Here is a 23,990-nt window from a genome sequence, read left to right as displayed (position 1 = left end):
ATTTCCAGCGTTAGACACATAGAATATTCAGGGAGACCTACTACGTTGTGAGAGGCGCAATAAGAGGGATTGGATCCATCGAACTCCGGACTCAATGCCAAGATTCTCTTCCTCTGGACTTGACTTGTTCAGACTTTGCTCATGGTCTTTTCACATTCATCTCTCAATTCTTCAACGCCAGCTACATCTCGCCATCTCCGTAGTATCCCCTGTATCTCCTCCCAATCCCTTTTCGCATCCTCCACCCTCCCGTCATCAATCATCAACCCCAGCCTCCTCGGCGTGCCCAACACCCACCTCACTGTATCCCTCTGCCTACTTCTCACCTTCTCCACCTCTCTTCTTTCTTCCCCAGCATCTGCCTCCTTTCCACCATTTCCGTTCCCCGCCCTCGCAACCAGCCCCCTCGCCGTCTCCGCAATATGCGCGACAGCCGGACTCAGCGTACTGGTCGTCGGCGTCAACGGGTCCATATTATCCCGCATCCTCCTAATCGTGTCCGTCGCCGTGATCAACTTCGAATAATTGTCATACACCAACGCTTTCCTCTCCCCATCTAGCCCTTTGATCTCATTGACCAAGCCCGCCTCGACCCTCAGTACCCCTTCCAGCCCATGCCCTGCGAGGACGGACTTGACGTACGCGTCCGCGTCGAAGTCCGAGGCGTCGAGCTCGCTGGATGGGGAATCCGGTTCCGAGACGTGGGGTTTCGAGGGCGCTTCGTTGGGGGCGGCGGTTTTGAGATTGTAGTAGTCGCGGAGGGCGGCGCGGTGTTGGCGGCGGGTTGGGGCCGGGGAGGTGGTGCGGGATGTGGTGGGCGTGCTGGCGAGGGAGCCGGAGGGGTTGGAGGGGCGTGGGGAAGTGACTGTTGCCATTGTGGAGGAGTAATGTTGAACAGTGGACCATGCAGCCTGCGGGCAAGGATCGGGAACTTTTTGAGTATCAGGAGAGGCGCGACAAGCGCGGTCGTTCGCTTAATTAGGGCTTGAGTTTGCTAGCGTTATGGTCGTCTTCATTTCGGTATCAGAACTCTGGATAGAATGGGTTAGCAGACGAGACAGCATGGTCCTCATGCGGAGGTCTCATGGGAGATTCCGATGATCTGACCATCAATCGTAGTGCTTGGTAATGCATTCAGCAGTGAAGCACAAACCCCTTGTTGAAGACCAAGTGCGATGTCAGACCCAGCAGCCCAAATATCCGCCCAACTCACCGCTACAAAATCTCTCACGCCAAACCCCACATGGCTCTCCGCCTTTCTAACAACTCAACGGCCCACCACGCCCTTCCCAGCTCTGACACAAACGGCATGTTTCCGTCTGCTAGCCTCCGACATCACACAATCTCTCACTACCACCTCTTCAACCTGCTTCCCGCAAGACGTGCATAATGTCAATCTCAAAGAGCGTCGCCTCGGTGGCTCAATCGCTGTGCAAGTGTTGGCAGTCGAGGACATGAGCAAGAGTCGCTGGGAGCAGATTGAAGCAATCGAAGCGCTGGAAAGGGGAGAGGGCACCAAGGGGAGGGAAATCATTCGCGTGGCTGCTACAGTGGAGGATGATAGTGCAGGAGCAACAGTTCAGAAAGGTGGTGGACCGCATAAACTGTTGCTTCAAGATGCGGCAGGGAGACGGGTGTATGGGATTGAGCTGAAGGGACTAGAGGGAGTGGGGCTGGGCATGAGCATTGGCTGTAAGATGATACTAAAAAATACACTGGTAGCGAGAGGGGCTGTGCTGCTGGAGCCTACAACGGTTACGGTGTTGGGAGGCAAGATTGAAGAGCTGCATAAGGCATGGAAGGAGGGCAGGAAGGCGGAATTGAAGGCTGCTATCGAGGCGACTGAGCATGAAGCACGGGTTCAGAATGACCAGAGCTGATCCGTAGAACAGTGAAAAGCACGGGATGTGCCGCGGTGAGCTGGTCAATGGAGGATGTTGGCCGTTTCCAAACAAACTGCAGCACTTTGGGTGCTACCCATCAGAACGAATGTGCAGCTATCAGGGAATTTTGACCGGATCGAAAACCGTCCAAAAGGGCCAGTTTCCCGGCAGATGTTGCCAATTGCAATCCAAAGCCTGAAATGGACAGAACTATAGGCAAACGACCACCAAAAGTAATGTTGGGCAAATAAGTTCTCTATCCGAACCTTTGACAGACTTGTGGGCCTCGACCCGTTTCTACATGTGAGCTTGTGGACTGGTACCCACTGTCACTCTTTTCATGAGCAGACTTTGGTCTTCCACACGCAGAGCCTCTTGTCATAGAAGCTTGTGGAAACGACGATGAAACCCTCCACTCCCCGAACACCATATCTTGGGCGACCGTCGCTGGCATAATTCATACTTTCATGCTCCACAAACTTTGCTAGGACACTGATGAGCCACTTTCCACCGTCTGATCGTCGAACCTCCAGAATCTTTGCACCAGCATGCATGCAACTAGCCAGTACCCTAAATACTGGACCTATAGGAGATTCGGAGTCAGCGCCACCTATTCAAGGTAAAAGACCTCAGCCATAGGACGGATGCTGGGTTAAAACTGGGCTTCTTGGTATGAACCAGAGGTTTGTCCAGATATTAACGTACCCCTGCCACGGTCTGGCGCCTCGAAATCGAGAATTTTCAGCCTCCATACCCCTCCTCCTAGTCTCTCTTCCGCCAGAATCTTTGGCCTGCTATATCCGTCAATAGGCATTAGGACTCGAACGTATTCATCATAGCTGCCAGTCAGAAGGATCTGTTCCCCATGAAAAACAGGTTGCAATGGCAATATCGCAGTCACTCCTGCCATATGGGTTTTCGTATCGCGGAAAGGCGCCTGAAAATCGTATCTATGGGAGGGTATGTTACCCTCATCGAGGCTTCCGCTGACGGGACGAACGGATAGACCGTGCCTACAAAGAACGGAATCATCCCCTCCTGAGTACAGTTCTGGGCGTAAGTCATCCTCTGCTCCTTTAGACGTCCATGCGAGTGTCCATGCTTCGAGGGAATGTGCTTCGGTCTTCGTGTAAGTCATGGGAGGCTGGTACTTTGAATCGAATATTGCAATTCGACCATCGGAAGAAGATGCCGCTATTGTGTCTGAATGGGACAGTTCGCGGTTCCAGGCGAGAGACAATACGAGTGAGGAGATAGGAAAGATCTCATACGAGTTGACAATTTCTATGGGACCGGTCCCCTGAATATTCGTGGTGCATAGGCAAACCGTCCCTAAGCTCGTGGCAATTGCGAATATCCCTTTCCTGAATGGCGTGAAGTGAAGGTCAAGGATCGCATAATCAAGGTGCACGTTGTGGCGAAGTGCTCTGTTTCCCAAATCAGCCTACCGTTTCCAAGGAACTTGACCCCTGACACTGAGCCAAATCCTGCTCGTACACATCATTGGTGGACGCAAAAGAAATAATCGCTGAGTATTATCTGCACATCTTGTGGGGCTTATCCCCAGAAATATTGCCGCGTTCCATGGTCAGCACTCACAGTCGTTCGTCTGTCAAATTAAACAACATCAAACTACCCCTGCGATCCTGCGCTGGCGGTCCGATTTGGTCATCCTCCTGTTGTATAGATGTTGTATGGCTGGCCCCTGATTCGGGCTTCAAGTAGTACGTGCCAACTACAAAACAGTCTGGATGTGAGGGTGAAAACTCTACGCAACTTGGCGGCAAGTCCAGTATGATGCTGTAATCAGAGGAGATGGGTGGGGCATCATCCGCTGTGTCACTGCCATCCATCACCGAGAAGGAGGAGTGACGTCCCGCATCCAAGGGTAGCATCCCGGCGAAGTAACAATATTGTTAGGGCTACGACGAACTAGCGGCGGTAAATAGCCGAGCCTCGAGCCTTTCGCGTCGATGAAAGGCAAAGGTACCTGAAAGTATCTGGCCTGACGAATGAAGCTAAAAGTTGCTCTATTACCATGTAATCGAAAATCTGTTTAAAAGATGCCTGACGATGGTGAGGAAGATGTGGGTGGTGGTTCCCTTTCAGACGATTCGAGCTTCTATGGTCCGTTCCATCCATGGTGAAGACCTCGATCGATCCTTCCATTAAGAAAAAGCTAGGGGACGTACAACTCCGTACCGAGCTCGAAAACCGTGCAGCAACTTTTGACCCCTCACGTTACTGGGCTACTCACAACAAGGAACTCGCCGTCATCGCTGCCACCACAGTGGCTCATGCCTCTAGCTCTGCTCTCGCGCCGAAGAAGCTCTACAACATGTATGAGGGCGACTCCGCCGGCCGCCAGCTATCAGAGACTGTTGCCTCCTTCCTGTCGCGCCTACCTCCTCGCACCACACATGCAGACAACTGCGGCCATTGGATCTACATAGCGAACCCGCGCTCCAAATCACGGCCCACCGATGAAGACCGAGCAGGGTTCCTGGAAAGAGGTCGAGGCATCCTCGAAGACTTCGAAGCCACAAGATCCGGCATCGAAGCCTCAATGGCTGGCAAAGCGAAGAGCACGATCGGCCGCAAACTGACACCACTGCGCAAGCAAGCGGAGGCGGACCTCTACGCCGCTGCAAGAGAAAAGGCATGTCCGTCCGGGAAATGGATGCTCTTTCCGACGGCGGCCGACGTCGACAGGGTCTGGTCTCTCGTCGCCACGGCCACCGCGGCCGGAGAGCTTGGGCATGCGGCCAAGGTCGCCACGGATGACGGGTCGGGGAACGTGACGCCGAGGCTGATCTGCATCTACACGGAAGATTTCTCGGACGGGGCGGATGTGAGGAGGGTGCTTGAGAGACTGGTTCGTATGGGGTTGGTGAAGGGGAAGGGGCCAGGGCCAATGGGCGAGGAGAGGGCTATCTATTACAAGGCGGACGCGTTCACGTACCTCGGGATCGAGAGCAAGAATGATTGGGGGTTCAAGGCGAGTCTGTTCTCCTCGAAAGACGTGCTGGCTGAGAAGAAGGAAAAGGCTGGGTGAAGGTGGCACGATACATGTCACGCTGGTCATGGCTTTGGTGCAAGCATTTTGAGCGTCATTGCGTAAGCTGCGGATACCCCATATACAGCATGTTGCTATACTCGTTTTTAGAAAGAAGACTGGTAACTATGTATCACGTTCATGATCCTTGTGACTGATATGCAACCTTTGCACTCGCTCCCTGATGATGTTGCACTGGACAAGGCTCCTCGTGGCGAGAGGAGCAGACACCAGCCTTTAGATGGCAAACCCCAAAATTCGCTTAGAAATATCTCTTCCAATGATAATTCCTCGTGGCTACGGCCATATGGGTTTGAACCTCACCGGGAATCCCATGTCTAGCGGAGATGGAACGCCAGGCTTGATGCTTCTAATTTCTTCAGACAGTCTAGACGATAGTCTCCAGCTCCCTAGCATACCCGATCGCGTTCTCAATGACCTGTCCGCTCGCCACCAGGATCTCCTTCTCACTCCTCACACCCTCCCCCTGCTGCAACGGGAAGTATATCCTCCCATCCTGCACGACCCAGTCCCTGCCCCGGGCAAACTCCACCACGCCGCCTTCGCTCTCCAGAAAAAGCAGATTCTTCGCGTTGGCGATGGGAAGAGACGGGTAAGCTTTTTCCGAGCACGATGCGATCTCCGAGCGGATCGTACCGACGAGGACCTAACAGATGATCAACCGTCAGCGACCGCATCCGACCAAGCGAAGCAGAGGGGACCACCCACCTCGCTGAACACCCCAAACTCCTCCCCCGGCACCCCTTCCCGCTTCGTCGCTCCCCACACGCGATCGTAGCTCCCCTCCATCAGCCACCGTTCCAACTTGACCGGATACCCGATGAACCTGTCCTCCTCGAGTCCCGCGCCCGCCCTCCCGCCCATCTCCACTTCCAGCCCCTCCAGCACCGTGTGGAAGCCGGCATAGTCCCCCTTGGTCAGCAGGAGCAGGAGGTACAGGCCCGTCACTTTGCTGCGCTGGCCGTCGCCGGCGGGCTTGAAGCTCGAGGGCGGGAGCTCGTAGAAGGGGAGGAGCTGCTGGAAGTAGCGCGTGAAGGCGTCGGGATCTTGGAGGCGGATGGAGAACAGAGCGCCGGTTTCGAGCGTCGTGCGGGCGAGGTGCAGAAGGTGCGGCGATGTGCTCGGTGCGGGCAGGAGGGCGTCGAGGTGGAGGAGTTGTCGTTTGGCGGTCGAGAGGAGGGAGGCGATCTTCTGTGACGAAGGGGGGGGTGAGGATTGGAGCCGAGTGAGCGTGGTGTTCAACTCGGTGGTAGACATTGTGGGAGGTGCGGCGCGAGCTTGGGCGACGGTGAGATGCTGGCTTTGATGAAAAGCTGAGGCTCTGGGCGACGCTGTTGAGAGGATTGAGCGTAGCGCGATAATCGCCGGTCGAAAGCCGGCCCGAAGCGCGGCGGAAAGATGTCCGATCCACGTGATCATACTTTACTTTAGGTACTATTTGAGTTAGACAGGCCAAGGCGTTGTCGCTAATTATTAGCTCTCTATTGACTCTTTATTGACACTGACTTTTCGTTATCTTTTCGATTCCTTCACAGAACACCAATGGTCGTGTCGAAGTCAAGTATGGGCAAGCTTCCAATATGTAGGAATGCGTCATCTGGCTTCGCACACGTAGCCGCTCAAGTGACCTAGGTGAGATCTATCCTGAACCCCACCTTTCTCTTTTACCCTGGGATAACAATGTACCTTACTGTACCATACTCTCCTATCTTACAATACTCTCTTATTCTGCCGTATTCTCTTATCCTACCATAGTCTTCTACCCTGCGATATGGATTGGGATTATCCCAATTACCAGTCATCAATCGGGCAATCTTTTCCTTGTATAAACTTGTTCCGATGATCTGTTGAAAGGAGTGGGATTCAAACCCCATGCGGGAATATAGTCATGAGAATGCTCGAAAGGTTCGTAAGCGTTTGCTCGAGTCCAGTAAAAAGTTAATCTAAACCCAAAATCGTTATCAGAGCGAAAACCCCACCACCACTGCTTCTCATTCCGGTCACACGATCAGATGAAAACCCACTACTAATGACCGCAACCTGCCGACCTTTCCCGCAGAACCTGAACTCGAACCACCCACCTCCCTCGCTCCCTCAAACATTGCTGGCACCCCACCCAAAACTCACAGACGATCAACAGCCTCCATCCCATCACTCCTAATCCTCCCCCCTCACCCACCATGAATCCCCCATCCGCATCCGCACCCGCACCCAGCACCGGCGGTGCCGGCGTCGCCGACGACCGCGACTACCTGGACAAGGGCCTCGACGCCGCGGAGAAGAAGTTCGGCGGGGAGCGCTTCGCGGACCCGAACCGGAACCGCGCCATGAACGAGAAGATCACCGACTTCGTCCGGAAGATGGTGGAGAAGGTCACCGGGTGAGTTCGTGTTCCCCTGCCGGGGACTCGGTCGTCCTCGCGGAGGATGGCTGTCGTTGTTGTTGTTGTTGCCGTGCTGATCCTCGGTGTGTGCGTGTCGCGGTAGGAAGAAGATGCCCGCCAAGTTTTCGAATTGAGGCGTGCGTGATGGACGAGGGCTCGCGGACGGCGTGGGCTGGCGTACCTCGGGGATACCCACTACGGGTATGATGTTGTTACGTGCTTGCGAGGGGCTCATGCGTGGATGGTCGGTGGGAAAGATGGCTCTATGAAGGCTTTGCGAGATGCTTTAGATCGCTCAGAAATATCCGATTCTTGCCCTGTGAAAGCATTCCAACTGATCCTGAACCAGAATTTGTTTCTGCTATTGAGCTTCCTTTCTGATATTCAAGCTGACGGGATACGTATTCGAGCATGTTCACTGAGCAATGGCCTCCATAACCATCAGACAGACTTAACGAAGCTGTTTCTCCACTTTCGAAAAAACCTTAGGCGTAAGCGTTGAGCATTTGCACTCGGCCTGCGAGTTCTGGGCTCACGTCTCCATTTGCCATGGGTAGATTCCCATCTACGTTCCTTCGATCGTTGAAAATATCGTCCTTGTCGTTAGCAGTAATCCACCCAGCCCTATCACTCGAATTCAACCCGCTATCCTCACATTCAGCCATCGGTAGGCCGTTGTAACGATTATAGCCCTGCGGCTCGAAACCACCCAGCCCTGTCCGCTCTCCAGCATCTCCGTCCACGTCATCGCTGTTGTAAACGAATTCGTTGCTCCTCTGCAGATAGCGATTCGTTGGCTCAATCTCTTCCCTCCCCTTTCCCTTATCCTTTTTCTTGCTAGTTTTCCTCTTCTTCCTAGCCTTCGCGCTCACATCTCCATGCAATTGAGGGTCCCATCTCTCATCGAGTGCAGCCGCGCCTCCGTTCATTACCCGGGAAAGCATTTCGTTCGCTACGCTGCGGTAATCCATTGATTCAGATCCCGGTACTTGCTCCTTGAGTCTTGACCACGCAGCTTTCTTATCAGTGGAAGTCCATGTGGCTCGGAACTCGTCATCTCCAAGGGATTTCCATGGAATGTTTCCCTCTTCAGGAACATCACTATCCAAAACTGCCTGCAGGAAAGCATGTATATCTCCAAGCTTCATGTTGACAACCTTCTTGGAAGCCAATCTCATCCTCCAAGGATTCTTTCCTGGTGTAGACTTCTTCTTGTCGATCTCTCGTGATTCTTTGATGGCTTTCAGGTAGTCTGCTTGCTCCCGCTTCTTCAGCTGACCCCACTTGAAGCTGCATTGTAACCTTGATCTCCCCCCACCATGTTCGCCCATACGATCGCTGACAGACTGCCAATTGATGTGTTTCATGTCTTCAACTTCTTGATCCGATTCGGTCCCAGACTCAGGCACATCTTCCACCCCCTTTCTGGCGCGCATCCGGTCCTCTCTCATAAGCTGCATACATTCAAGTATTGCTGTGCACAGGTTCACAACTTCCGCATCTGTCCATTGCTCTCGGTTGCGGTGTTCCGAGTTGACGAGGTAGTTTCGCCATCGATCCCGGCAGTCTTCGGGCATGCGGCCCAACGAATCGCCAACCACCTTCCATGCTTTACCTTTCTCTGCAACCGCTTGCTTTAGCATCTCATCATCTTCTGCACTCCACGCCCCGCGTGAGAAGTTATGGAATCGACGTCTACAGAATTTCTGAACGGACATCCGGGGACGATAGGCCAGGATGTCATGGATCTCGTTGAAGAGCGCTGTGACTTGAGCATTCCCTCGCATTGGAGTTTGAATCAAGTTATTGAATTGCCAAGTGGTCATGTCGTTGGCTTCGCAATGATTGTCACGAAAGGCATCCAACTTTAAGCCCTCCGCAGCTGAAAACGCGCCACCGTTCTCCGCTTTGTCTTTCACTGGGCGCTCAACCTCATCGCCTTTTCGGCTACCTTCACGCTCCTTCTTGAGTCTAGCTCTTTTCGTTTCGCCCCTTTTCTTGCGATGAGCGCTCTTCTTGGCTTGCACTCCATCGTCTGAGTAATCAGGATCTCCGTCAGCAGCACTATCCGGGAAAGGGGAGCCGAGCACAGGCGATAATTGTCTTTGCATATCTTCAAATCCAGGCAGGATCTGGTCTTGACTGTCTACTTGGTCATGTTGGAATGCATAAGGACTCATGTACGGTAGATCGGTAGTGTTAGCGCCTTGCAGCTCTTCCAGTCGTCTACGTTTGCGTGATTGCGAAGAGTCATGCTTGCCAGAATCTCCCCCATTCTTCTGCGAGTTGTTGAGATCTTCGTCGTTAGAATTGCTCAAGTCGGCCGAAGGTGGATGAACATTTATGCTGTGTAATTGAGGATCAATGGGCATGTTATCGCCTTCATGTTCGTGCAACAGATTAGCGGAGCTCATTTCCAATTTCGAGAAAGCCATTGAATACTTCGAAATCAAAATGTGGGATATGCTGACCTTGTCCTTGCGCAAAATTTTGCTGGTTATCTTCCTCATCGTCCGTGCGCCTCTTGCGCTTCTTCTTCTTTTGCTTCTCAGCGGTCTGAGGCAAGGCATACATATTTGTAGGTAGCTGACAGGTTGCATGCATGCCTTCTCCAACCTTGTCTTGGTCAAAAGCGTTCGGTGGCTGTTGCGAGAAGCTGAACATATCAAGGTCTGGGATACCAGGCGGATCAGCACTTGCGGTGTCCTTTGCGTATTCCTCATATGCAGCGACATCATCGTCGTCAGTAGGAACTTCATCAAGGGCATTCGCCGGAGGGATGTTCGGACGATATGGTGATGGTAACGAGCGGTCAATCTGCCTTGGGGGGGTGGATAGGAGGTCCGGGTACTGCTCCGCTTCTTTGAAGCGCTCCTCATTGCCAGCAACTTCGAAGACATCAGTCCGACCTCGCTTCTTTATGCGCCGCTTATTGTTTGTCTCGCGACTCTTGGATTTCCGTACAGGCTCTGCATCATCAAGGTAGGGATCTGTAGAAGGGCGAAATGGGGAACTTTCGGCCATGAGCTGCGCTGAAGCTGCTTGCTTGTCATCGTAGTACGGGCCCATTCTATCATGAATCGGAGCCTCCCTCATATGCATCAAAGCAAGTGCGCTTTCTTCCTCTTGATCAATGGTTCTTCCCATCTCAGCGCTCTTTAATTTGCCCTTCCTTGACTTGCCCCTCTTGCCCTTGCTCTTCCTTTGGTCCTTCATAGCAGACGCTTCTGCCGGTGGAAATTGAGGCTGAGATGACTGCTGTCCCATGTCAACGCGCGATCGAGAAGCTCTTAAACTGACCATTTCCACTTTCGATGTTTACTGTGTTGGAGAGTGGTAGTGTTGATGATCCGGGTAGTTAAAGTGAAGAGATTTTCAATTGAAAACTGAGCGGTGGAGCATGAGAACGAGGGGGTCAGGGGGTGTTGATTGGAGGCCTAGCGAGACCCTACTGGCTGAACTTCGGGCGGAGATAAAGAAAAGGCCGCTCCTCGGCTGTAAACATAAGTAGACACGGCGGTGACACGCAAGTCTCTTAAAGACATACACATTGTGCAAATACACCATGGGCACGGAACGCTCTCAGCCAGGAGCTGAGCTTTGTGTTACAGGGCACCGTTCCGTGAGTGCCTTGATCACCAAAGACTCTCCTGCCAAAATTCGACACGGAATGTCATCGACTGTACAAACATACCATGAAGAGACAGGCCAATTCTGCCTACTTTCTCTACCCCTCGAATTACGACGAGAAATTTTCTGTCATTATTTCACTTCCAGCCTTGCCGAATACAACACTTTATTACCTATATACCATCTTGTCCAAGACGACAAGAATTGCAATATTTACTGCCTGAGGAAATGTCACACTGAGATTCTGACTGTCAGTCGTCAAGTCTACTTCGAAGCGCGGGATATTCTCTATAGAGATACCACATGGCACATCAGTTTCAATTCTTTGCAAGCCAGAATAGATCCAGGGACTGCTAGTTATGCATCTTTACGAGCATTTCGCAGTCAACCAGAATTTCGATTCATTCAGAATATCTCCGTGGGTGTTATGTTCCATACTGTCAATAAGACATCTGTCTGGACATCAGAGGACCGTATTCGTCTCGAGATCAACTGCAAGTTGTTAAATTTCATCTGCGAAACATTACTCCGGGCGCCAAACCTGCGGACACTCAAGCTATTATGGCATGATCCGATTGAGCATGGAGACTGGGAAGAGAAGCGTGACTGTCTAACAGCATTGGCCAGACTGCCAGAGACAGTTGAATGTGCGGTTTTCTTAGGAAAGGAGTCAGCGACCGTGCATTGTCCTCTCCGAGATATCTGCCGTCAGCAAAGCCTTTCGGCACAGGAGCGCGCAGCAAAGGTGGATCTCAATCGACACTTGAAGACCGTTCGGCAACAGCATCAGGCTTGTTCCCAGGTAAGTCACCGGATAGACTTAAGACTACCTCACCAAGCGTCATCGGCTAAACTTCTGTCCAGGTCACCTGAGGCCGGAAAACGATCGCTACGCAGGTTACCAAGCAAAGAACCAATTCGGGGGCCAGAGAGCTGGTTGCATAGATTTCGCAAGGACCAATGACCGCGGCCTGAACCCTCCTATGATAGGATAGATGTGTGGGCCGCTTTGCACGGAATGATTCGGATATTATGTTGCGGACTGCAGCATGGTCTAGCATCTGGTCCTTTTGAGCGTCAGCAGATGGCAGGAAGAGGTCATTCGCCATGGAGACTTGTCGTCATAGTCGCTCAAAGGCATGGGAACTTTTGACCCGTGGTATCACAGAAAGGTACTTCTTTCCCAATTTGTCCGAGAGCATCTAGCATTATATGCTACCTCCATTATTGCAGAGTTGGAAGAACAGCAGAAGACGTAACTCAAATAATCTCACGTGACACTGCTCATTTGTAAATGCCGGAACTACTTGTACCCAAATGAAGAGACAAAGCCCCGAAGAGGTGGGATCGAAATCGCTCGAAGATCAAATATTCACGCTTTTGCCGCTCCTAAGGTCCAAATGCAGCGCTCCTCAAGCTTCCTGGAGATTTTGTTTGTTAAGCCAGAGTCTTGAACCATCTGTGACTCGCCGACGCCTAAGCTTTGACCCTTTTCTCCAACAACAGCTTACCTCCGGGCTTCCTCTCCACGAACCCTCTTCCTCTTTCATATACTTTCCGCCCTCTTACCCATGTCTCCTTTACACACCCTTTCATGTTCTTCCCAGCGTACGCACTCACCTTATTCCGCCACAACATGCCCTCGCCACCCTCACCAATTACCCATTCCGCTTCATCATCAAAAACACAAACGTCGCCATCGAATCCCACAGCCAGTTGCCCCTTGCTCTTTTCGAGCCCCACTTGCAAAGCTGTGTTGGCGCAACACCAGCGTGCTATGTCCTCTGGTGCGATCTTGCGGTTGTTCTGATAGGCAGAAGTCCAAAGGAGGGGGAGCCCAAGACCAACGGACGAGACGCCGCCCCATGCCGAGAAAAAATTGCCCATTTCTTTGTCATCTTCCGAGGGTGGTGTCGGTAGCGGATTGCCAGCAATGGAAGGTGGAAGGAGCTTGAGCTCAGGTGTGCATGGTGAGTGGTCTGATACTATGGTCTTGATTACACCGTCGTCTTCCCAAAGGAGTTCATCCCATAGCCCATCTTGGTTTGATTGCGTGCGTATGGGTGGACAGCATTTGTGTCTTGTGTCACCGTCCTGTATCTTCTCCGATGCTAGAGTCAGGTAATGGAAGCATGTTTCTGCTGTGATTTTGATACCGGCTGTTCGGGCTTCGCGGAGCAGCGGGATGGCTTCGATAGCCGAGAGATGGACAATGTGGAGGGGGAGGTTTGGGGCAAGAAGTGCTAGAGAGAGAATTTCGGAAATGGCGTAAGTTTCAAATGAGGTTGGGCGCGAGGCAAGGAACGTCTTGTATTCATTCAGAGGACCGATTGGTGCCAGTGGTGGTAATGACCATTGGACGTTGTCGCCCACGGAATCTGCGATTGGAGGAATCATCTCGGCATGGAACATCAACGTTGTGGGCTCGTCTGCCAATTCTGCCATGACTTCGGCAATATCAGTCGACGAGACAGCTGGGAATTCTTCAACTCCGCTATCAATCAGGAAACCCTTGAAACCTCTCACACCGTACTGGATCAGAGGTTTCAACTCTTGAACGTTGCCTGGGATGATGCCGCCATAGAAGCCGACATCGACCCAGCATTGTCCTTCGGCAGCTTTCACTTTCTCTCTCAGCCCGTGTACAGTTGTCGTCGGTGGTATGGCGTTCAACGGCATATCGATGACCGTTGTGACTCCTCCAGATGCAGCGGCCTGAGTGCCTGTCCAAAATCCCTCCCATTCTGTCCGTCCAGGCTCGTTGAGATGAACATGCGCGTCGACGAGTCCGGGCAGCAGTACATGGGGAGAATAGTCGGTGTAAGGTGTTTCAGCAGGGAAGCTTGAAGGTGGAAGTACCGAGTGGAAGACTGAGGTGATTTTGCCAGTGCTGAGAGAGACAACTATTGTGGCAGCAGTCATTTCGCCTGACACGATGGCTCGAGAGGAGGTGAGGACAGTTATTGGGGGATGCTGTGCTGTTGACATGATTGTGGTATGATATGTCACCAAGAGAGAGCTTATGGTTCCTTCGACGAGGGCCGTAGTGCCTCAATCTATTTTAGACTTGGAGGTACAGACAGTCTGGTTGTCCTTTCAGTGTAACATGAAATGGTGGAGAGGAGGACAAAGCTTATCAAATAGATAATCTTGTAGAATGAACAGCGGGAAAAGAGTCATGCATGAATCTGAGTAAGCCTGGAGAGAGCAGCAGTACCTCAGGTGCACAAAGGTATTGGAGTGAATACGCAGGAACGACAATTGCTCTTTGTGGGGTACCTCGACCCTTCTTATCGTTTCATGCAACTCCACCGCTCCCTGTGGGAGTCTCCGATCTGCCCCGGGAGACACGGATCCCAGAGACCCTGTTGGGTTCATAAGGGTGAGACTAGACATATTGAAATTTCCGTTACTCGATCGTTGGATCTGTTTGGCTTATCGCAGCGATGTTATCGAGTAATGACTTCGGAGCGTGACCGGAAGCTTCTTTGTCCCTCGCTGCAAAACATACACTACAGGGATATCGGAATGCGGCGCTTGATAACTAGCCGCTAAGCGAGATCCGTGCGCGATGGCACTTTACTTTTACTTTAGGGTGTCCAGCACCCCACTACCCTACTTTAAGATACAAGATATTCGATAGATTTGACCCGTCAGCCTTCATTGTCAGGAATGCATTCTTTGCATAAGGACAGTGTTTACCCAGGACACCTGCCGAAGAGCACAGCTTGTTTGGACCTGCGTCGATTGAGTTTCGACGTTATTCTGCGCGTGGGTGCCGCTAGCTTATCTCATCGAGTAATTGTTACTCGATGGTTTGCCATGAGACGTCAGAACCGTGAACACCCCCACCATGGCTCATGGGTTTTGGAGTGGCCAACTAGCTGGACGGTCGTGTGATGGCTAGGTAGAATATCCGAGCTTTTCACCCTTCGTCCTGTCCAGCCCATGGTCGATGCCATCGATCATGGTAGTCTTCCATCCGTACGAATGACATTCCTAGTCCACCCATCGTTACGAGCAGTGGTATGTCATAAAGACGAGCAAAGTCTTACCTTCTGTTAGCGATATTTTCTTCTCCGGTGAACGCCGAGGTGACCATGGAGTGCTTGTGAGTGGAAGTGGGGTCTCATTGCTAGCATCTTGGCCCTCTTTGCACGACTAAAAGATGTCCATGTAGGACTGAAACTCTGACCATTTCTGTTGCGGGGGTATTTCACCTTTGGGCTGTAAGTGCACTGATCATCTCGGCCATACATTCTGGCTATCAGGCTTAAATAGCAGCGTGTGTTTTGAGCAGCATTCAGAAAGCTACAAGGTTGTCGATTCCATCGAATGGCGCCATATTATGCTTCTTCAACAGCTTACAAGGAAATTTGGAAGCTGTGGCTGCAGGCCTGTCGAATTGAATTCATCTGCAGGAGCGAGTGACGCCTTGAAGGAAGGCCAGCTCTCGGGCCGTGAATTCTCTGCACAGAAGCTGTTGAGGTTTACTGGTCTCTGTCTTTAATGATTTCAGCTACACGAAGCATTGCGCCAACGAAAGCATCTCGGGCTTTATTGTTGGGCGTGTCCAGGCTCATACCAGACCTGTGAATCCTTCTCGTTTCGTCAGGCATACCGTCCAGTTCCTTATTTGACTGTCTCCGAGCCTGTATTTCAGAAGCTTGCGTCATATCCTGTGAGATGATATGTTGATGAGGTGTGGGTCAAGAGGATTCGCGGGTGTGGAGAGCCGGATTGGTGTGCATGACTGAGTGTGAACACATGGCATGTTTCCAGCGGTGTATGTTGCATTTCGAACGCTGGATGCTTCTTTTGGCCAATGTGAAGGCCGGCTTCCCAGTGGTACGTATGGGTTATGCACATGATCTCGGTGGTAAGCGGACATAGCGCAACCTTGCCTTCCAATTGGCTCTCGTGCTATCACCCGTTCAAAGGTCTCATGCATACGAAAGGAAATATTCCGCCCCAATTCAGAGCCTTTTCATTCTGTGTGCTGCCATTATATTAGATGGCCGATTTCTCACCCCCTCTTTTCCGGGTCTTTACAATCCAAAGTCCAAAAAAGTCATCAGTTGGGTGCCTTTGTCATCATGGTCTCCCAAAGATTGTTCGACGCTTTACCCCCCTTTCCAAAAGATGTTTCCACCGCAGACGTACCCAAGTTCTCCCTTTCGAGACTATTCTCTGGCGATTCTGTATACGCCCATGAAGTATTCGAAACATGCCGCACAACAGGATTTTTCCTTCTCGAAATGGGCGGTGAAGAGATCGGCGACAACATGATAAGTGAAGTTGATGCGATGTTCGATATTAGCAACAACGTTTTCGACCTTGAGATTGAGGAGAAAACTAGATATGCACAGGATGCTTCCAAAGGCAAATTCACCGGGTGCGTGACCTCGAGTCTATTGAATCCAGAATCCTCCCTTGGCATAGAGAGGCAAACTGCAGAGGTCCTCGGTTGAGACCGAATTACTAATAGCTGTCTAGGTGGAAGGATATTGGCATAATGAAGACGGACACCGGCGCACCCGACCGCTGCGAGTTCTACGCACTTGCCCAGGACGACATCATCGGCAACATGTCTAGTCTCCCGCATCCTGACGCCATCGAATCCCACCGCTCGACCATCGAATCTTTCCTACGCCATGCCCATAGCATCCTCACCCAAATTCTGTCCATTCTCGACGCAGGGTTAGGACTACAGCGTGGGACTCTGGCATCCTTAGTAAGTCAAGAGCGCAGCTCCGGTACCTTGGTGCGCATGATCCGCTACCCCCCTCAACCTCTCTCAAACCGCCGCACCTCGCTACTCCGGCATACAGACATGGGCGCCATCACCTTCCTCTGCAGCATAGTGGGCGGGCTACAAATCTTGACGCCAGGCAGTGACCCCACGGACGAAGCCGCCTGGCGATACATTCGGCCGGCACCCAATTGCGCCATCATCAATATTGGCGATGCGCTTGTTGAGTGGTCCGGTGGGATCCTGCGGAGCAATATGCACAGAGTTACCTACGCCCCAGGTGCGCAGGCTGACTTCCCAAGGCACAGTATTGCGTACCTTGTCAGGGGCAACAAGAGCGTTAGTATGAAGCGATTGCAGAGTGAAAGAATTCCGAGCGCGGCAGAGGATGGGGAGGTGGAGATGGATGTGTCGTGTGAGGAATGGGAATTGAATAAAAACAAGGCGCTCACAGCAGGTGCGGATTGTGCTAGGAGCAGAGGCGGAAGAGACCTTGTGCCTGCGGTGAAGTGTTCCTGAACAATCGGCTCTATGCGTGTATCATGATGATTTTTAGCCCTAAACGTACCCGAGGCTTACAGCCAAAATTGTATATCGAATTACTTTAATTTCTGCAAGACTCAACTGCTTGGCTTTAAGTATTCATATCGTGCTCCTGTGCAATACATCGCTGAAGCCCAAGCCAATTGGCAGTAAACATATCTGCTCCGAAACTGGCGTGAACGAGATCAATTAAATCTAGCCTTTCATTTTGGGTACTATTTGGGAGTAGCCTTTCTCCTTCGTAATTCGTCGTCCTTTGACGCCTTTGAACCAAGCAAAATAGCTTCGTCACGATCAGCCTTCTCATCTCCCCCACCAATTATCCAAGTTTTGATTATTTCTTTGACTTCTACATCCTTCTTCCCGTTCTCACGAGCCTCCTTGATCCGCCGCAGATATCCCGCATACACCACGACTTCCGCAATACCAATCATCCCGCTGCCGCCCATGCTCAAGCCAAGCCTGGTGGGCGTACTCCAATGGCGCGCAGCTAGCCAGATAGCGACACTACACGCAACGATGGAGATCAGTATGTTGATGATCAGCGTCATCTGTCGATTGATGTCTGCATAGGAGACTTCATCGTCCTCGCCAATGTCCGCCTGCGATGTGGGGAAGAGCGCTGCGTGGGAAGAGTTGGGAAAGCGTTGTGAGAAAGTTTCTGTACGCAGAGGAGGGTTGACCATGCGCTCGTAGGCTCGATCCTCCTCTTCTCTTCGAAGACGGGCCATTAAGGCTTTGTACTCTGAGCTCTATTGCGAATCAGTGAGACTGCATAGTGGAGTTGAAGATAGGTACAACTTACAGGCTCAGCTTTAGGCTTTGGCGGTTCGACGTAGACTTTGGACCCTCGCAAGAGGTCATCCAGATGGTATGAGACCTGGGTATCGAATTTTTCATTGGTTACATCTGTCTTGATTTCTTTCAAGGTCTTCGAAACTGCGATGATTTGTCCATGGGTGATAGGATTGCCTGTAGCAGGCTGGTCAAGCGAGGGCTCAGAGGCTCCGCCAAGAGCCTCTGGAATCTGGCCCCTTTCTTGGAGCTCTTCGAGCGCCCGTAGGATAGCGGGCGTTATGGTCAGGCGGACCATTATGCATCGTTGCTGTAATAGATAGTCTTTCCGTTGATGAGCAACAATCTAGGTAAATTTGGTGAATGGTCGTGGAGATTCTTTCGCCAAGATCGTGATCGGACTCTCGGCGAAAGTCGGGCCGCTGTCCCATTTACATCTTGTCATATTTCGAGCTCCCAACGGTTAATCCCTCTTCTATATGGGTTGATTTGGCCTCGTTGTTGAGCATGAAAGGTCGCTTGCAGTCTCTCTTTAAAAGTCAGAGAAGTACACCGCAATGGAGACCATATGTATGCTCTGGATGTCTCCGCAAAAGCGGTGACTTGACGAGAAGTCTGTGTTCGACGACACAATACCCCCCAGCGCGTCGACGACATCAATCAACGTTGGCGCAGGCGGTGTCAGCTGCCCAACACGTGCTCAATGGAACTCCCAAGACAGATCCCCGGCTTGCAGGAGTTTCGGTGGATCCTCTCCGGATTGTAGGGAAAGAGCTGAAGTTCCTCACAAAAAACATACAGCAGTTGCTGGGATCTGGGCATCCAATGCTAGATACAGTGGCGAAATACTACACTCACTCTGAAGGGAAACATATACGACCTTTGCTCGTTCTCCTGATGTCCCAAGCGACTGCTTTCACACCCAGAGCATCACGGCACCCCTCTATACCTACGGCATCTACGATTGATAACCCAATCTCACCTCCTGCGGTCCTTTCAGATGTCAATCCGTCCTCTCCGTCTAATGATCCGCTCTCTGCTGGCTCAATCGAGGCTGCATATAATTCAGAAGGCTCCGATATACTTCCCTCACAGAGACGGCTAGCAGAGATAACGGAGCTTATACACACCGCTTCATTGCTCCACGATGACGTGATTGACAATTCTGTCGTCCGGAGATCTTTGCCCTCGGCGAATGTGTCCTTTGGGAACAAGATGGCGGTCCTAGCAGGGGACTTTCTTCTAGGGAGAGCTTCAGTGGCGTTAGCGAGACTCAGGGACGCGGAGGTGATTGAACTCTTGGCCACCGTGATAGCGAACCTCGTTGAAGGGGAATTCATGCAATTGAAAAACACTGCTTTGGATGAAACAAACCCCACGTGGACAGAGGACACCCTTTCGTACTACATCCAAAAGACTTACCTCAAATCGGCAAGTCTAATTAGCAAATCCTGTCGAGCAGCTGCATTGCTCGGCCAGAACTCCCCAGAAACGGTAGAAGCAGCCTACTCGTATGGCAAGAACCTGGGTTTAGCCTTCCAGCTCGTCGACGACATGCTCGACTACACGACCACCAGCGAATCTCTTGGAAAACCCGCCGGGGCAGATCTGGAGCTCGGTTTAGCAACCGCGCCTTTGCTTTTCGCCTGGAGAGACAACCAGCAGCTAGGCGTCCTCGTTGGCCGAAAGTTCGCTGTAGACGGAGACGTGCAAATGGCAAGGGACCTGGTAGCGCGCAGTGACGGTCTGGAACAGACCCGGGCATTGGCGCAGGATTATGCTGATAAAGCTGCTTATGCTATCTCCAGATTCCCGGACTCGGAGGCCAAGGAAGGGCTGCTAGAGATGTGCGTGAAGACGATGAAGAGAAGGAAATGATGCCGGAGCTTTCCAAGGGGTGTACACATAAACGCATCTTCACAGCAGCCATCTCTGGGCTTCATTGTAAATATACTTCGGTGTTGTATCCGCTACTCATATAGAGACCATAGAATATACCCTAGCATTGTCGCTTCTGGATAAAAGCTTTCACCAGCTTTCTATCTATTCAGCCGCCACTACCAGCTCTTACCCTTCCACTCTCGCCACTCCTTCTCATTCTCTCAAACTCCTCTCCCTCCTCCGCACTAACCATTCTCACCATCTTCGGCCCACTGCCACCCCTGCTCCTCGCTCCAGTAACCGTGGCCATCCCCTCCCTCTCCCTCTCCGCCGCATTCACCAACCCCTTAAAATACACCTCCGCCTGCACACTCGCGCTGTAACTGACAGGCGTCCAACTCCAAGCATTACGCGCCGCGGCATCGGCGCCGTGTTCGAGGAGCGTGCGGATGGATTTGAGCTGCCCGTACGCGGAGGCGTAGTGCAAGGGTGTGTTGCCCGACGTGTCCGTGGAGGCAAGAGGGGAGGTTGGGGAGGGGGAAAGGGTGAGGAGGTGGGTCAGCAGGGCGGTGTGCGGGGTGCGGGAGGTGAGCATCAGCTGCAGCCAGAGAGCCTGGTGTCAGCGGGGGTCGAGACGAGGGCGATAGAGCAGAGGAAGATAAGATGTGGGGGACGGGGAAGGGGCCATACAGAGTCAGCGCCCTGCTTGTTCTTCCACGGGACACAGCGCGGAAACCTCGTCGCCAGGAGCGTGGCTACGGCCTCCGATGTCTCCACCGCGAGCAAGAGCGGGGTGTCCCAGTTGGCATTCTTGCTGATACCGTCGTCTTCGTGACCGGCGTCTATGAGGAACTCCTAGCCCCATCATTAGGGAATTTGCTTCTGCCACCGCTCAAGCAAAGACGCGCGAGACGGTTTGGCTTGCTCACGGCTATATCCAATAGTCCCAGTTGCGCAGCGAGGTGGAGCGAGGTGTTGCCATTGTCTGCGAAATCCGGGTTCTGCAGGCTCTCGGGATTGTTCTTGATGATGCGTTGAAGAAGGGTGAGGTCTTTGAGGTGGATGGCTCGGCGGATGCGGATGGAGACGTCAACCCTCCGGTTTGTTAGGATCGAGCTGGTGAGTATGTTTGGAATGACGGACTCACATGGTAGCTACGACACCTGCATTTCGCGGGAAAAGCTATCCCTGTAAATGAGCATGGCTCAGGTTAAACTACCGGACGGCAATGTAAAGGTGTTGTTTGGCAGAAGGAATTTGCTACCTCGAGGTCCACTACTAAGATGAAAGTAGGCATTCGAACCGTGGCTACAAGAATGAATGAACTTTCTGCGAGAGAAACAGGGTTTAAAACATGCTATTGAGACTTCTATTTGTATGCTGCGGTGGTGCGCCGTGGTAGTGCCACCAGAGCATGGGTATGTGAAGTGCACAAGGGGTGATTAAAGCCCATGCGAGTACTTGAACTCGCTGGCGCCAAATGCTGCTAAAAGGGTGATACCTCGAAGATCTCAGATAGGTAGTAACACAGGGGTGAACCGCCTAAGCTCTCGCAAATCTTCCAATGCAAATGATCAGTGTCTGGTGATGGACAGTTGTCCTGACTTTCGAGTCTTCACATTCCTTCGAAGTCTCCACTGGCGTCATCGTCATCCATCTCGCCTTCGACAATGTCCTTTGCTAACTCTCTCTCGCGCTCACGAGCTTCTTGAGCGTTCTTCAACTCCAGTCGATGTTGGTTCATAGGATACCGCATTGCCTGGATTCATGTCAGCTGTTCACTCAGACACGGCACACGTGCGAGTTCAACCTACCTTTACGCTTTCATCATGCAGACCGAGGCACGCTCTAATTCTGTCGTGGAAGGCTTCGCCAGGCTCACGGGTAGCATAGACATCGCCAAGCTCCTTGCTTTTCATGAAACCATGCTCATGGTCGATGGAAGCCTCAATGACCCCATCTCGGATTGCTTTGGCCACAATATACTCTGCCGACTGCTCGCTCTCCAGGTCTAGCTTCAAGCAGATGTCCCGCAATGAGATCTTGGCGTACGACAGAGACATCATACGGATTCCAGTTTTGATGACATTTTGGCGCAAACGAAGGATCAGAGTATAGGTACCGTCGCGTCTGAACAAAGCATTATGTGTCTGGACAACGTTGAGAAATCCTTCAATCTTGCCAACGCGTACGGCCTGGACAAGGCTCAAGTAAGGCTCCATGGCATGCTCGAGACTCGGTTGGCGGAATATGGCTCGGTCTGGAATGTCTCCCATAAGGAGCTCAACTACGACCAACAACTTTGAAGCCGCCTGGTAGAAGCCACCTGCACTTGGTGTTGCGGGTGACTTGCGAGTAGCGCCAACTAGATGCTCATGGGCCTCGGTGTATGACAGTTGAATTGCCCGTATCCGGCCAAGATAGTAGAGGTATCGAGCGATTTGGTTGTTCGAGGCAGCTGCAGGAAATTCAGAGTGCGATATTAGCAGATCGGCTTGAGTAATATGAGATGTTGATAGGTAATTTCGTAGTAAAAGGGTAGTAACGGTAGCGCGGGTGTCTTGGTCCTTCCGTAAAACCGAGGTTCGAAGTGCGGCCAGCAAATGGGGGCGGATGGACACAGCGGATGCCATAGGCGAAGGAGGTAGTGGGGCAAGCTGCTCAAAGAAGAGAGAGTAGTAATAGTAAACCCGGGAAGACAAGGCATCTAGAGTACGACGGTTCAGGGAGCGAAGTCTCTCCACGAGGTTGCTGGAGAATTTGGCCCCGAATTCGGTCGCTTTAGTATCATAAAGATGAATTTGGACAAGGATTGATAGATAAGTGTCCACCTCTGGGAGGACGTCTTTCGGAAGAGTGGTTGACTTGCTTGTGGTTTGGGGCTTGTCCTTCGTCTGTGTGTCGATGTCCATTTCTGAAAGTGCATCTGGGCCCTCGAACGACGCATCCTCTTTTCCTAAAGCAGCCAAAAGGGTCTTTGCAACAGAGCTTGTTGAGGTGTAAGTTTCTGTAATGACTTGGGCGAGAAGATCTGGCGCTAGGTGTTTCCGAATAGATGAGATAGACCGAAGGACTCGTAAAGTGAAACGGGCATCAAACTGCGCAACAGCGCGTTCTAACAATGTGAAGTTTGCTTTGACGTCTGGAATAATCTGGTTAGCTTATCATCATGATCTTGCACACAATGTGACAAGAACCGATATAATTGCACTTTAACACATACCTGCAACAGCTTTAGCTCTAGGATCGAGCTCAGAGCTAATATTATCGCTCTTATTGGTGTTCTCCATTGCAACATCACCCTCTTCATCTTTGTTAGGCTCTCCTGACAGCTTTGAGCTCTTCGACGGTGGCACAACCAAGGTCATCTCGTCCTCGCCCTCTTTATTTGTCCCTACTTTGACCTTTTCGGACCCGTCATCTACCATATCAACATCTTCAGTCCCGTTGATGCCATTCTCCACCGGCTCCGTCCCATTTGTATGTGGCTTGTCCTCAGCTCCCTCCTTTCCCGAAGTCTTCTTCGTAGGTAAGGTCTTGCCTTTTGATGACGTTGCTCTGGTGGTGGGCACTGGCTGATCCTTGTTGGAGCTGGAGCTTTGGGAATTTGATCGTGGTTCCTCGCCGTTTGTAGATGATGAAGTGTCTTTGGTGGACCTGAGGTTCCGTCTCTCGCCCGGCATGGTGGAAAAGCCGAAAAGCTAAGGTGATGAACACCGAGGGGCGAATGCGACACCAGAGCTTTAGTGTTGTGTAGCTGTTGATCTTCTTGTGTGTAGAATTGAGTAAGGCTAGAGTATTCGGTGTTGGAGAAGAAGTCAAAAAAAACACCGATACTAGAGGATCGAGTTGTAGAAGGTTGCACCTGGTGGTTAGGGAGCGGAGAGGTGAAGCTCAGTCGGCCGCGCCTGAGAATAGATCACTTCACCCAGCGCGAATCACAGTGTCTGAAATCTAAGCTCAATCTTGATTGAGTGAATGAGAAAGAAAAAAGATCCAGACCCAGGAATGTAGTACGTAGTCAACTTGGAGAGGATGATCTGAGAT

At 51.8% G+C, this 23,990-nt stretch overlaps 14 protein-coding genes across 14 annotated transcripts; 6 read left to right on the top strand and 8 right to left on the bottom strand.

The window, feature by feature from the left end:
• Positions 1 to 128: 128 nt before the first annotated feature.
• Positions 129 to 875, bottom strand: HO133_006018 (uncharacterized protein; the record flags this gene model as incomplete). The annotated part of the gene is made up of 1 exon (XM_037296921.1): positions 129 to 875. The coding sequence occupies one exon, from the start codon at positions 873 to 875 to the stop codon at positions 129 to 131; it is 747 nt and encodes a 248-aa protein (XP_037148102.1).
• A 300-nt stretch (positions 876 to 1,175) lies between these two features.
• On the top strand, positions 1,176 to 1,880 carry HO133_006017 (uncharacterized protein; the record flags this gene model as incomplete). Its single annotated transcript, XM_037296920.1, has 1 exon — positions 1,176 to 1,880. One exon carries the CDS (start codon positions 1,176 to 1,178, stop codon positions 1,878 to 1,880), a length of 705 nt encoding a protein of 234 aa, XP_037148101.1.
• Positions 1,881 to 2,221: 341 nt separating this feature from the next.
• HO133_006016 (uncharacterized protein) lies at positions 2,222 to 3,736 on the bottom strand (the record flags this gene model as incomplete). Its single annotated transcript, XM_037296919.1, has 3 exons — positions 2,222 to 2,466; positions 2,589 to 3,310; positions 3,483 to 3,736. The coding sequence occupies 3 exons, from the start codon at positions 3,734 to 3,736 to the stop codon at positions 2,222 to 2,224; spliced, it is 1,221 nt and encodes a 406-aa protein (XP_037148100.1).
• A 210-nt stretch (positions 3,737 to 3,946) lies between these two features.
• Positions 3,947 to 4,938, top strand: HO133_006015 (uncharacterized protein; the record flags this gene model as incomplete). Its single annotated transcript, XM_037296918.1, has 2 exons — positions 3,947 to 4,010; positions 4,067 to 4,938. The coding sequence occupies 2 exons, from the start codon at positions 3,947 to 3,949 to the stop codon at positions 4,936 to 4,938; spliced, it is 936 nt and encodes a 311-aa protein (XP_037148099.1).
• A 388-nt stretch (positions 4,939 to 5,326) lies between these two features.
• HO133_006014 (uncharacterized protein) lies at positions 5,327 to 6,216 on the bottom strand (the record flags this gene model as incomplete). The annotated part of the gene is made up of 2 exons (XM_037296917.1): positions 5,327 to 5,605; positions 5,668 to 6,216. The coding sequence occupies 2 exons, from the start codon at positions 6,214 to 6,216 to the stop codon at positions 5,327 to 5,329; spliced, it is 828 nt and encodes a 275-aa protein (XP_037148098.1).
• A 923-nt stretch (positions 6,217 to 7,139) lies between these two features.
• Positions 7,140 to 7,476, top strand: HO133_006013 (uncharacterized protein; the record flags this gene model as incomplete). Its single annotated transcript, XM_037296916.1, has 2 exons — positions 7,140 to 7,339; positions 7,446 to 7,476. The coding sequence occupies 2 exons, from the start codon at positions 7,140 to 7,142 to the stop codon at positions 7,474 to 7,476; spliced, it is 231 nt and encodes a 76-aa protein (XP_037148097.1).
• A 351-nt stretch (positions 7,477 to 7,827) lies between these two features.
• Positions 7,828 to 10,645, bottom strand: HO133_006012 (uncharacterized protein; the record flags this gene model as incomplete). The annotated part of the gene is made up of 2 exons (XM_037296915.1): positions 7,828 to 9,722; positions 9,814 to 10,645. 2 exons carry the CDS (start codon positions 10,643 to 10,645, stop codon positions 7,828 to 7,830), a joined length of 2,727 nt encoding a protein of 908 aa, XP_037148096.1.
• Positions 10,646 to 10,907: 262 nt separating this feature from the next.
• HO133_006011 (uncharacterized protein) lies at positions 10,908 to 11,845 on the top strand (the record flags this gene model as incomplete). The annotated part of the gene is made up of 2 exons (XM_037296914.1): positions 10,908 to 11,774; positions 11,837 to 11,845. The coding sequence occupies 2 exons, from the start codon at positions 10,908 to 10,910 to the stop codon at positions 11,843 to 11,845; spliced, it is 876 nt and encodes a 291-aa protein (XP_037148095.1).
• A 603-nt stretch (positions 11,846 to 12,448) lies between these two features.
• On the bottom strand, positions 12,449 to 13,960 carry HO133_006010 (uncharacterized protein; the record flags this gene model as incomplete). The annotated part of the gene is made up of 1 exon (XM_037296913.1): positions 12,449 to 13,960. The coding sequence occupies one exon, from the start codon at positions 13,958 to 13,960 to the stop codon at positions 12,449 to 12,451; it is 1,512 nt and encodes a 503-aa protein (XP_037148094.1).
• A 2,108-nt stretch (positions 13,961 to 16,068) lies between these two features.
• HO133_006009 (uncharacterized protein) lies at positions 16,069 to 17,243 on the top strand (the record flags this gene model as incomplete). Its single annotated transcript, XM_037296912.1, has 2 exons — positions 16,069 to 16,367; positions 16,469 to 17,243. The coding sequence occupies 2 exons, from the start codon at positions 16,069 to 16,071 to the stop codon at positions 17,241 to 17,243; spliced, it is 1,074 nt and encodes a 357-aa protein (XP_037148093.1).
• Positions 17,244 to 17,482: 239 nt separating this feature from the next.
• HO133_006008 (uncharacterized protein) lies at positions 17,483 to 18,360 on the bottom strand (the record flags this gene model as incomplete). Its single annotated transcript, XM_037296911.1, has 2 exons — positions 17,483 to 18,019; positions 18,073 to 18,360. The coding sequence occupies 2 exons, from the start codon at positions 18,358 to 18,360 to the stop codon at positions 17,483 to 17,485; spliced, it is 825 nt and encodes a 274-aa protein (XP_037148092.1).
• Positions 18,361 to 18,619: 259 nt separating this feature from the next.
• On the top strand, positions 18,620 to 19,940 carry HO133_006007 (uncharacterized protein; the record flags this gene model as incomplete). The annotated part of the gene is made up of 2 exons (XM_037296910.1): positions 18,620 to 18,632; positions 18,706 to 19,940. 2 exons carry the CDS (start codon positions 18,620 to 18,622, stop codon positions 19,938 to 19,940), a joined length of 1,248 nt encoding a protein of 415 aa, XP_037148091.1.
• Positions 19,941 to 20,109: 169 nt separating this feature from the next.
• Positions 20,110 to 21,240, bottom strand: HO133_006006 (uncharacterized protein; the record flags this gene model as incomplete). The annotated part of the gene is made up of 5 exons (XM_037296909.1): positions 20,110 to 20,541; positions 20,634 to 20,798; positions 20,873 to 21,038; positions 21,091 to 21,125; positions 21,208 to 21,240. The coding sequence occupies 5 exons, from the start codon at positions 21,238 to 21,240 to the stop codon at positions 20,110 to 20,112; spliced, it is 831 nt and encodes a 276-aa protein (XP_037148090.1).
• Positions 21,241 to 21,558: 318 nt separating this feature from the next.
• Positions 21,559 to 23,626, bottom strand: HO133_006005 (uncharacterized protein; the record flags this gene model as incomplete). Its single annotated transcript, XM_037296908.1, has 3 exons — positions 21,559 to 21,702; positions 21,758 to 23,085; positions 23,167 to 23,626. 3 exons carry the CDS (start codon positions 23,624 to 23,626, stop codon positions 21,559 to 21,561), a joined length of 1,932 nt encoding a protein of 643 aa, XP_037148089.1.
• Between the last annotated feature and the right edge of the window lie 364 nt (positions 23,627 to 23,990).

Source organism: Letharia lupina (assembly GCF_014066315.1).
Source record: "Letharia lupina isolate WasteWater1 chromosome Unknown contig_22, whole genome shotgun sequence".
NCBI lineage: Eukaryota > Fungi > Ascomycota > Lecanoromycetes > Lecanorales > Parmeliaceae > Letharia > Letharia lupina.
Note: the sequence above shows the minus strand (reverse complement) of the source record. Positions and strands in the feature narration are given on the sequence as shown.